General features: G+C 43.3%; 1 protein-coding gene across 2 annotated transcripts in view; it reads left to right on the top strand.

The window, feature by feature from the left end:
- Positions 1 to 12,565, top strand: part of rbck1 (RanBP-type and C3HC4-type zinc finger containing 1) — a 164,315-nt gene that overhangs the window by 18,143 nt on the left and 133,607 nt on the right. The window contains exons 8-11 of one of the 2 annotated variants that reach the window (XM_084316511.1): positions 678 to 836; positions 2,298 to 2,468; positions 7,991 to 8,170; positions 8,432 to 8,530. In XM_084316511.1, the coding sequence (XP_084172637.1) occupies positions 678 to 836; positions 2,298 to 2,468; positions 7,991 to 8,170; positions 8,432 to 8,530 (609 nt within the window). The remainder of the gene's footprint in view (positions 1 to 677; positions 837 to 2,297; positions 2,469 to 7,990; positions 8,171 to 8,431; positions 8,531 to 12,565) is intronic. The other variant, XM_084316510.1, reaches the window with a different exon arrangement.

Raw genomic sequence — 12,565 nt, 5'->3', positions numbered from 1 at the left:
TGAACAGACCTTTTAGATATAGAGGCAGAATAATCCTCTAAGGTCTGGGGAATCAATGGCAGTCTACCCATTGATTCTAGAAAGGGAGATGTGGTGTTATGTTAATGTGTGTGCGCTATACGCGAAGGTACAGGCCACCGTACAGGGGGTCAGGTAGAGTGAGAGAGGAACCTAGGATGACACCCGTGTAACGTAGCGAGGCTAAGCTAATAAACATACTTACAACCAAAGCAGAGGACTCACGTATTTGTTACCGTGCAAAGTAACACGACATGGACCAGGCCTTCCGGGACAAGTATATCAAATACCAACCACTGCTCAGTGTGATGACTGACCTTGGGTATAGGTGTAGATATGGTGTACTTGTGTTCGGAAGTCTTGGCCATGTACACAAATCCACCATGACCGGTCTGAGAATTGCTGCAATGTCTAAAAGAAAAGCCAAACAAATTGCCAAATATTGCTCTGTCTCAGCTATTATTGGCAGCTTAGCCACGTGGAGAAGGAGGTGCTATGTGTACCCTTAAGTGTTCAGTGCTGCTTGGCCCCGATACATTTGATTCCCTGTTTATGTAATATAATTTGTGGAACCAAATAAAGTATTAAAATGTGTGTGTGTGTGTGTGTGTGTGACTGTGTGTGTGTGTCTGTGTGTGTGTGTCTGTGTGTGTGACCAGGTGGGCTGGTCTTGTGATGATTGCACCTACCTGAACAAACCTACACGCCCAGGCTGTGAGATGTGTGGTATGGAGCGGCCAGTAGGGTATCAGGAGCCTGACCAACAGGAGAGTCAGCGGCTACAGCAGGACCAGCTGGCCGAGCTACAATACCGGCAGGTAACAACAGATACAGTAGTTAAGATGATAGACGGCAGAAGTGATATTCCACTAGTCCTTCCCCCTGGTTCAAAATACTTTCCATTTAATATTGTGCAAATGTGCCTCAGGGAATACTGTTCTATGCCAATAACGATAATCGTGTATTCATTTAAAGCTGAGATGAGGAAGGTCTCTACTTTTTCTTTTATGATTTGACTGTTTTCCCAAGGAGTCATCAGTCCCCTTCAAGTATGAGTAACTAGCCACTAGTTAGGTTAGCTTATTCTCAGTTGGAAATATGTTTTGTTAACACTACATTAGGCTCCCTTAGATTGTTAGCATGATGGTTGGCTAGCAACCTAGCTATGACATATGTGACATTGCAACATGGCTGCAGGTTGTAGTTCGTAGATCAACTAAACTACACTTGTGTGTTTCTTGAAAATACATGTACAACTAAGGTTTTCTTTCTTATCAGATAGTAGACTCGTTATTGTTGAGTATTTTCTGAGCTGATTAAATAAATCATATATGTATCGATATCATAAAGCTTTTTGAACCATGGGGCGGGGTCAAATGGAATGCCACTCCTGCCATCTATAGGGAGGTGTAGTGGTTACGTCATTGTTGTTTCCGGCCGGTCCACCTCGCTTGAAATTGCAACGTATTTCCAATGGACACATTTCTAAATCGTCTCGTTTAAAACAAATAAAGCATGAACATTGGCATGGTGTACCTTTCTGTGTGTATTCATACACAATCTATAGCTCAACAATTCGCTATTAATCGTAAAATAATTACGTATAATTTTATTTCAGCCAAAAATGCTTAAACAATAATAGAAGGGAACTCATTTTGTGCAAAAATGGAAAGCTTGCCAATGTTCATGAGGCAGAATTATTACAATAGCCGATAATACATTTTCCCAATGATAAATGTCGTTTGTCAGCAGTACTGTCAGTGTCAACAGTAAATAAAACAGAAATTGTGTGACGTTCAGAACAAAAGGTAATGGTATCAAAAGGCATCATACAGTAAATACACATAATGATAACAGAGTACTAGCAGATTTCCAAACCAATAGGCTAAAAGTAGCCTACAGTGTCAACAGGGGGAAATGGAACTGTAATAATCACATTAGAGTACTGACAGATTAGTATGACAATCACATTCATTAACAGCAGATAACCAAACAATGGTTGGTCGGCACAATGGTAGAAGGTTGACTACCACAATACCAGGCAATGATAATAATGATAATGATCTTTCTGCTTCTCAACTCTCTTTCTCTCTCTCTCTCTCTCTCTCTCTCTCTCTCTCTCTCTCTCTCTCTCTCTCGCTCTCTCGCTCTCTCTCTCTCTCTCTCTCTCTCTCTCTCTCTCTCTCTCTCTCTCTCTCTCTCTCTCTCTCTCTCTCTCTCTCTCTCTCTCTCTCTCTCTCTCTCTCTCTCTCTCTCTCTCTCTCTCTCTGGTGATGAAGGGTCTGGATGAGGAACGAACAACGAACTTCCTGTCCTTGCTGCACACAGACGGGCAGAACCTGGTCCCCAACACCATGCAGGTGGACTGTCCCCAGGGCCGCTCAGGGGGTGTGCGAGCAGTGTGCGAGCACAGGGCCTCGCGGGAAGGGGGGCCTCACACAAAAAAAAAGGTTTTTTATTTATTATTATTTTTATAATTTTTTATAATTTTTTATTTTTAATTTTTTGCGAGGCCCCCCTTCCCGCGAGGCCCTTTTTCATCACAGACCTAAAATCTAGTTTTGCTTATATGCTTATATATTTCACATTAGACACGTTTGTAGAATGTGTGTGACTTGTTCCTGGCTCTGCAGCAGACATACTCACTATTGGAGCTCTGGGGCTCTGCAGCAGACATACTATTGGTTTCAACGAAGGGAGGGGTTACATCATGTGTACGCCGGCGTGCGTCAGCTGCGTTTGACTATTTCGCGCGTGCAGCTTTGGAGGTTATGCTTAGTTATGCCAGCCAAGAGGAAGAGGACGGTCATTAGGCAGATGGACTGAAGATGAAAGTTGTTGCATGTTAGACAGTTCAGTCAGGCTAGCCATGTCGGCTTATCTAAAGGCAGGGACAGCTAGTTAGCTTTAGCTACATTATAATATCGAGTGCTAACGTGTGGTTCAGTCGGGATAGCCATGATGATGTCGGCTAGTAGCTAGCTTAGCTAAAGGCGAACTAGCGTTAGCTAACCTAGAGAGAGCGCGTGCAGCATTGTTATGCCAAGATGAAGAGGACAGTCATTCGGCAGATGAACTTCGTCAACTCCACGCGGTTGTCTCCATCCTCTTGGACGTTTGGTGAGTTTTTAATGCACTCTATTCTATTCCCGCCATGGATATATCTCTCTCTCTCTCTCGGGAGCCAAACGGACCGGCTAGCTGTTGTAGCTAATGTTATATTGAGCCAAAGCGGGCCGGCTAGCTAACATTATATTGAGCCAAACGGGCCGGCTAGCTGTTGTAGTAGCTAACGGTGTGTGGCCTGGTGTCAGTACCTGGCTACTCTATTTGCAGTTAGCCTATTTAGCTGATGTCGGCCATTGGCTCCTTGCTACTTTGTTTTCTCTGGTATAGACCCTCTTCTCTTTGGATTTAAGTGTTGATCTTTGTCCTTTTGGATCTATGTATATTCATGTTGCCTTTGTGAAGTTATCTTTTCCTTCTGTTTTGTTCTTCCATTAAAAGTTGAATATCCTTTAGGGGCTCATCTTTGCTTATCTCTCTCATACATGCTCTCTCTCTAACACACACACACACAGACATGCTCTCTCACAAACACACATGCTCTCTCTCTCTCTCTCTCTCTCTTTCTAACACACACAGACATGCTCTATATCTCTCTCTAACACACAAAATGACATGCTCTCTCTCTCTATATTTCTCTCTCTTTCTAACACACATATACATGCTCTCTCTCTAACACACACACACAAACAGACATTCTCTCTCTCTATCTCTCTCTTTCTAACACACACAGACATGCTCTATCTATCTCTCTCTCTTCAATTCAAATGGGCTTTATTTCACATTCTTGTATTTCTCCCAGTAGGTATGGGAGTTTTGAGTTATTGTCGATGTTTTCAAAGTCTCTTTGGGTGTTTGCAATTTGTGGGAAGTATGACTTGGTATAGTGGGCAGGTTGTTAAGAAGTGGAGCTCGGTTTCCACCTCATCTTGTGTGCAGTGGGTCTGTCTTCGCTTGGGAGCCAGGTCTGCCTATGGCGGCCTTTCTCGATGGCTAGGCTGTGCTCGCTGAGTCTGTACCTAGTCAAGGATCTTCTTAGTATTGGGTCAGTCACAGTGCTCAGGTATTCTGCCACTGTGTACTCTCTGTTTAGGGCCAAATAGCATTTCAATTTGCTCTGGTTTTGGGTTGTTTCTTTCCAATGTGTCTCTCTCTCTCTCTCTCTGGCCTTGCTCTGGTGGAGGGTCAGGGGCATTGCCGGGTCTGTGCAGCGATAACACTGTATATTGACTGTAGAACGGGAGCTCTCTCTCGCTCTCTCTCTTGCTATATGTTGACTGTATCATGCCTAGCCTCGGGCAGCGCTATTATTTAAGAATATGTTGACTGTATGAAGAAAAAAAAATTATATATATATATATTTTTTTTTTACCTTTTAGGGGGGGTAAATCGCGTTTAAATCTTACACAGGGCCTCGCATTTCTCCCAGGCGGCCCTGACTGTCCCATCTGCTTCTGCCCCGTGCTGCCAGGAGAGGGCACCACACTCAGAGAGTGTCTACATAGCTTCTGCAGGTCAGACACAGGCCTAATATAAGAATTAAAGCAACTAGTGCAGTGCCCGTTCCAGAAGTGCTGCTCGCAGGGTCTTTTCAGTTCTTAAGAAAACCCGCTACACTTGATATATGGGAACATACTGTATTTACAATAGTATGATGACTCCCTTGATTGATTGATTGATTGATTGATTGAACATTTTATTAACAGATTGCAGAAGGGGATGCAGACCAGAGAAAGACTTTCGTCTTGTTTACATCAAGGTCCCCCATTTTCAATTCATCATAACATTTATGACATACAGATGATATACAGTACTGTTTCATCAAGACATTTATGACATACAAGATATACAAATATACAGTACTGTTTATTTACAGACAGAGTTTCTAAAAGAGAATTTATACATTTGAGGGGGAGGAAACTGTACATTGGGGGGGGGGGGGCATTGGACATTTTCTGGGTCCAGTTTCGAATTGCAGCCACCTGTAGGTGCTCTTTGAGAGTGGTTTTGAAGGAGGGTAGGCTGTGGGTATGGCGTTCCACATTGTTGTGGCATAATTGCGAAACGTGTTTATTAGACCCTTGTTTGAGCTGAGCCTGGGTTGAAGATGATTTGTGGAACTCCCTCTGGTGTTGTGGTCATAGTATTCACCGTGGTATGGGTGCCGACCCTAAGAAACCAGATACTAGACTCTTCATAAGCAACCAGGGAGCGAAATTAACTTTTTGACTCACCGGCCAGTGGCGGGTAGATGGGAAGAGTCTACCCGCCAAGCATATTTCTTACCTGCCAATATATATTTTATATATACAATTTTTTTTTAAATAAAATATATATTATATAATCATACTTGTAGTTGTATTATCTGCGAGACATCGCCACCACGCAATAAGTCAAAATGCTTGCTATCTGCAAACAGCTCCACTGTCTGTTTTGGCTGTGTTGCTCTTCTAGAAAAATAATCCTTTCAGGGTTGCCTATTGAAATACTGTACACTTTCCTACTGTACACTTTCCTGATTAATTGAAATGGGGGACCCTGATGTAAACAAGACGAAAGTCTTTTTCTGGTCTGCATCCCCTTAACAATTGTGTGTATTGAGCTGTACTGTATTGTACCCATTCTGCAATCAGTTAATAAAGTTTTCAATCAATCAATCAATCACACCTCCAGTACAGAAACATTGTTTGAGTTTGCGTGTCAGGTAGACCATTGATTGACAGTCTAGTCTGCCAATTACATCACATTGCTTGCACTCCGGTGCTGCAGCTGGACCCATTGCCCACCTCTGCTGTTGATAACGCTAGCCAAGTTATTATACACACAGATACACAGTGGGCCAGTGACTTTGGTGTAGGGGTGTAACAATGCATCGATCCTAAGGGGGAAATTCAACTGCATCGATTTGAAAATGTTAGAATAGATTATCGCAATTTTAATGTGTACACGTTATGTTATTGTCATGTCCGTTACAGCCAACACACCGACATACGCTACTGCATCAACGTTATGATTTACAAAGCAACGCATTCGTTTTGTTGCATTAACGTTATATTACTATTGCTATCGATAAATCTAGGTGTTCTAAAATCTATTGCTATTGGTAAGAGAGACTATAATAAGTTGGTGTCTCGGAAAACGAGAGCCCTGATCGCGGAGTTTCAGGAAGTAAACAAGAAAAATTAGAGCTTCCGATTGGTCATTTGCTTTATTTCCCATGAAACCAGTCACTTCACTCTACTGTGATTGGACCGTTGGCTTGAGTGCAATGTGGGACTTGTAGTTTTTTAACGATCTCGCAGCGGAGGAAAAAAAAGACGAGAGAGGCTATAATCTGTATTCGCACAGCGTGCGCGTAATTGATTTTTACCGTTCGCATACAAATATTTTTAGGGGCCTGCTTATGAACTACACGCCACACGGCGGGCAGCCCTCTAAGTGTCATGCGCCAAAGGTAAAAACAGACCGCCCCTGGCGGGCGGCGGGCTTTAGTTTCGGTCCCTGTAAGCAACAGCTGTTTTCTAAGCAACTATAAATTGGTGTCCTGTTCTTCCTTCCAGATTTATAGATCAGCACTTGTTCACTTGTCACTCACATGTTGATCCCCCCCCCCTGCATTCCTGAATATGTAACACTTCAATTGGATTGAATTGAACCCAGATGTATGTATGTATTTGCAAGAAACTAAAACACCAAAAAGTTAAAACAACAGGTTCGGTAGCATAAAAACGGGAGGGGGAAGGGGGTGAAGAATTGTATTGCGAGATGGTCAACGACGTTGAGGGCCACACCACTGAGATTGGAGAGGGTGATGGTCTCGGTGGAACACACCAGGTCCAGTATGTGGCCTCTGGTGTGGGTGGGGAAATCTACATGCTGGGTGAGATTGTGGCAGTCAAGGAGGGACAGGAGGTCATCAGAGGCGGTGATGTTGTCAACATGAATGTTTAAGTCGCCAAGGAGGAGAATTGAGGAGGTGGATGAGCTGACGGAGGTGAATAGAAATAATAATTCTGAAATAAACACAGAGGAGAGAGGAGGGGGACGGTAGATCAAGATGACAAGCACAGGCTGGGGGCCGAGCAGTTTGAGGTCAAGGCATTCAAATGATGTAGCAGGAGGAGTGGGGACAGCCTTTACCTTGAAACAGGTACGATGGAGAACAGCAAGCCCACCACCCAGCCTTCCAACACGGGGAACAAGTAGGTAAGTGTAGCCTGGTGGGGTGGCCTGGTTGAGTGTTAAGAACTCATTTTGTAGCTGCCAATCAAATGTAATTTATGGTCCAAAATAATGTAATTAATGTAATGAGACTTGTTATTGAGGGAGCGGGTGTTGAGGAGAGTAAAACTGGGCATGTGGAAGTGTGTAGCTGGAGGGGGCGGAGGTTGTCCATCGACACGTGCCTTCCTTGAGCAAGTCATGTCGATGGTAGCGCGCAGATCTCACTATGTTTCCAGGACTGTGGCCAATGACCTTTGGCATTGTGCCATATTGTCTGGCAAACCATGTCATTAAAACAGTTTGAATAAGAACATTATAGACTACCGGTAAATAAAACAACCTTTTTATAGTGAAAGATGTTCTCCTCCAGAATTGATTGAATTGAAAGTGTATCGAACCATTCCGAGACATGACACACACACACACACACACACACACACACACACACACACACACACACACACACACACACACACACACACACACACACACACACACACACACAGGGAGGGAGGGAAACTGCCACTAATAAAGGATGTGTGGTGGAGGCATACCGTGGTTATTACTCTGTTGTTGTGTTTTGAGATGGCTAACATTAGCATCTAACTATTCTCACTTATTCAGTCACTCTATTTCTCTGTTTCTATTCCCCATCATGTCCATCATGTGTGTCTGTGTACAGATCCTGACAGAGGAGGAGCACCAGCGGTTCTTGGAGTTGCGTTTGAGCATCGCAGAGAGCCGCTCGGAACACAGTTTCCACTGTCAGACCCCCAACTGCCAGGGATGGTGCATCTATGAGGACGAAGTCAACCAGTTTGTCTGCCAACTCTGCAGCGAAACCAACTGCATTCTCTGTAGGGTGGGTGTCTTGAATAGAAAATATGGAATAGGCCATTAGGACACTTTTATTGTAATAGTAGTATTTTAGTGAAAGTGATCATAACCTACCACTTTTTATGTTGTGTGGTTTTGAGGTGGATAATTGAGTGGCTTTGTAGAGCTAGGACAGGAGACCTCAGGTTTTTCTTTATTTTATCGAGGAAGGCGATAAGAATACAAAGATTTACGTAGTGTGTGTGTGTGTGTGTGTGCATGCGTGCGTGCATGTGTGTGTTCATAGGCCATCCACAAGGACATGAATTGTAAGAAGTACCAGTTTGACCTACGTATCCGAGCAGAGAACGACCTGGCAGCCAAGCTGACAAAGCAGATGCTGGAGGTAAATAGTCTCTCTCTCTCTCTCTCTCTCTCTCTCTCTCTCTCTCTCTCTCTCTCTCTCTCTCTCTCTCTCTCTCTCTCTCTCTCTCTCTCTATCGCTCTCTCTATCGCTCTAAAGGTGCACCTGGTAGTTAGGGGGAGAACAACTATCAACTAATGATCTGAAGTATATCTATTAGTATTGAATACATAAAGTGTTACAAGAGAAAACCTGGAGCACTGTTAGAAACTAGAAGTTATCTGATTGGCTGTGGTGCACCTGCCCTCTCACCACCTCTACCATATAAATGATCTGATTGGCTGTGGTGCACCTGCCCTCCCACCACCTCTACCATATAAATGATCTGATTGGCTGTGGTGCACATACCCTCTCATCACCTCTACCATACTAAGACTAAGACGCATCCTCTAAGCACAATGGGTCTCATTCTCCAACGGATTATGACAAGAAATTTGCTCTCAGGCTGATTTGAGACATATTAGGGCCGGTAGCAGTGGCGTCGTTAGCCCTGGGCGATGTTTTTCTCCTAGCCCCGGACCTTAAAAAAAAATTGTTTAATTTTTTTTAATTTTTTTTTAAGATGTCAGCATCCCCATTGTCTGTGCTTAATGTTTGTTAGTGTTTGGTATTTTTTTTTGGTTTTAAGTACTTTTAATCCATTTTTAGTAAGTAGTTTTCATTTGATCCTATAATTTTTTCATTCACCGATTTGTGGACTTTTTTTTTGTATCCTGAAAGGCGCCTTATAAATCAAATGCATTATTATTATTATTATCATCCAATAATCTATTCTTCAACATCAAGGACAACTGCTGCTACTATACTGAAGATCAGTACAACAGGACAATTAAGACAGTTAACAAACTATCAATAATTCACTTCAATTCAAGAAGTCTGTACGCAAACTTTAACAGCATTAAGGAATACTTAAACCAGTTTACACAACCATTTAACATAATTGCCATTTCAGAAACTTGGATGAACGAGGAAAAGGGAATGGATTTTGAAATGGTCGGATATGAACTCAACTATATGAACAGAAAAAATAAGAGTGGAGGAGGAGTGGCTGTGTATGTGGATAATAACTTGAATTATAAGATTGTAGAAAAAATGACAAATGTGATTGATAATTTATTAGAATGTATAACAATAGAAATATGTGTAGAAAAAAAGAAAATATAATTGTGAGCTGTATATATAGAGCACCAGGTTCGAATATTGAAGTTTTCAAGGACTGGATGGAAGAAATTTATATAAACAATAATTGTTGGAGCCAAAATGCCCTTCCGTTTATTTAGTTTTATTTTAACTCACGGTGCAGAGGTTTGGCATTATCAGTCACCATGGCAACCACCACAGGGGGTGGTTACCCATATATACTGATCAGTGGGTGACGAGCCCCAGGTGCGCAAGGGGAATAGCCATACAGTTTTTGACCGTGTCTTGTCGTGTTCGTGTAGATGTGCCGTATAGGTCGGCGGTCAGTGTTATTAGTAAAAAGAGTTTTTGTATATATATTTTTGGTTGATAAGTCAATAAAAGGATTGGCATATCGAAAATGATAAGAGCTCTCTGGACATTGAATTCTTCAAGCAAGCGTCTAACTCAAGCCAGTCCACTTGCCCCTCGCAGTAGGCTTATGTAAAGGAGTCTACAATAGTCAAAAACTAAGGCTCTTCGTTTGAAATGGACAATTGCCTTTGTTACTTATTGGAAGACGAGGATAATCGCGCTCGGCGCTCAAGATTCATTCAAACAGCTGATCAGCGAGACAGCGCGCTCTGCGCTCAAGATTCAACAGCTGATCAGCGGGACAGTGTTTTGATTTTTGAGGCCGCTGAAAGACATTAGTGACAACTGTTTGGTTCACCGTTTCGCTTGGAATTGCGCGGAACGTGGACAATCTGGACCAAGCTGCCCAGCACCGTCGGGGAGCGGACGGACCGGGAGGAGCTGCCCAGCACCGTCGGGGAGCGTACGGACCAGGAGGAGCTGCCCACCACCGTCAAGGAGCGGACGGCATCACCTGCCCCAGCACCATTTGGGCGAGGGAACGGACCAGGGAGCTGTCCACGGTACCACCGTCAAGGAGCGGACGGCATCACCTGCCCCAGCACCATTTGGGCGAGGGAACGGACCAGGGAGCTGTCCTGCGCGCAAGCAGTTTATTGAATAGCGCTCGGACAAAGAGCGCTGTTTGATGTTGAATAGCGCTCGGACAAGGAGCACTGTTTGAAGACTTTTCGAAGTTCAAAGAATAAAGTCAAACGGCCCTGACAGCGCTGCGCAACGAACAGGTATGTAGCGCGCTACCGGTATATCTTATATGGCCATATAAAAAACAAATGTGTGCACACAGGGTCAATTGAGAAAAATATAAAAAGGGAAAATTCCAATGCATTGGTGGTATATGATTGTGCAACCCGTTCGTGTGTGTGTCAAGGTTTGGTTAGAACGTCATGTGATGATTAACTGTGGGTTTGTTTATTGTGATTTAACCAAAGGTACCGTTTCATATTGAATCTGTTGGTCTTATATTGCTGATATGAATTCTGATAAAGGTGTTCAGAATCCAACAAAGACCAGCGTTATGGTTGAAAAGCCAGCCACGGCTGAAACTCATTGTAAAGAACCTTCATTGGTTGAAAAGTCACAGCCCACACCCACAGTGGCTGAAACACAGTCCGAGGTGGACACAGGTCAAATCACACACAATGTTGATACCGATCAGCAGGTCACAAAACGCAAGAGCAAATTAACACCAAAAGCCCTATTGGATAAAATTGACACATTACATAAATTACATAAATCTAAATTTAACAAGGCTTCTAACTTGCAAAAAACGATTTTGGGGTTAATGCAAAGTGGATGCAAACAGGAGGTGCAATGCGCATTTATGCAATATCTCCACATATGCAAGGAAGCAGAAGCAAACCAGGAGGCTCTGTTGCCAATAGTACCTCCTGAGGAAAGGGGAAAACATGACATTTGGTTCAAAGCCAAAATGATCAATGTCAATGACTTTATTGATCACATGAATGCATGGACAAAAATGACACAACCTGTGGAAAGTGTTAATGAGGATGAGGAGGATGTGCAAAATCTAATTAATCCAAATGACAGCATTTCTAATGTGGAAAGTGTTAATAAGGATGAGGAGGACGTGCAACATCTAATTAATCCAAATGACAGCATTTCTAATGTGGGAAGTAAAAAATCTGCTCACAAAGGTCACACAAGGTCTGGTACCAGCAGGTCCAGCAGGTCCAGCAGATCTTCTACCTCAGCAGCTCGCTTACAGGCCGAGGCAGATAGAGCTTCACTTGTGATTAGAGCTGCAGCGTTAAAGGATAAACACGCTCTGGAGGAGCAGGAACAAATTCTAAAAAAGGATAAACACGCTCTGGAAGAGCAGGAACAGATCCTGAAACACGCCCTGAAAAAGGATAAACACGCTCTGGAAGAGCAGGAACAGATCCTGAAAAAGAAAAAGGAAACGATGGAGCTTGATGCACAACTGGCAGCTACCAACGCAAGAATAGCAGTATTTCAATCCCCCAGTCACCAAGCTCTTTCACTCACACAGTCCGATGGAATGGACTCCTACTACAGGAAAGGAACAAGGTTAAAGGAACCCTCAGTCACTCTCAATCCTCATGCAAAGGAATATACATCACTACCACAGCAACCGTCTATGCAACCACCAGAACTGCAGCAACCATCTGCACAGCAATCATATGTGCAACAACCATCACTATGGAAACCACAAGCTATGCAACAGCAACAAGCACCCATTCAACAACCACCACCCTGGCAAATACCACAAGCTATGCAACAGCAACAAGCACTCATTCAACAACCACCACCCTGGCAAATACAACAACCTATGCACTTGATGCAGCCAACACCCATTAAACCGCCCCCATTTTGGCAAAGACAACAATCTATGCTGTTACAGTCAACCCTCATTCAAACACAACCGCCATCTTTACAAAGACAACATGTGTCTTGGGATGGAGAACAGGACAATACAAC

This window comes from Notolepis coatsorum (genome assembly GCF_963971535.1).
Source record: "Notolepis coatsorum genome assembly, chromosome: 6".
Taxonomy (NCBI): Eukaryota; Metazoa; Chordata; class Actinopteri; order Aulopiformes; family Paralepididae; genus Notolepis; species Notolepis coatsorum.
Note: the sequence above shows the minus strand (reverse complement) of the source record. Positions and strands in the feature narration are given on the sequence as shown.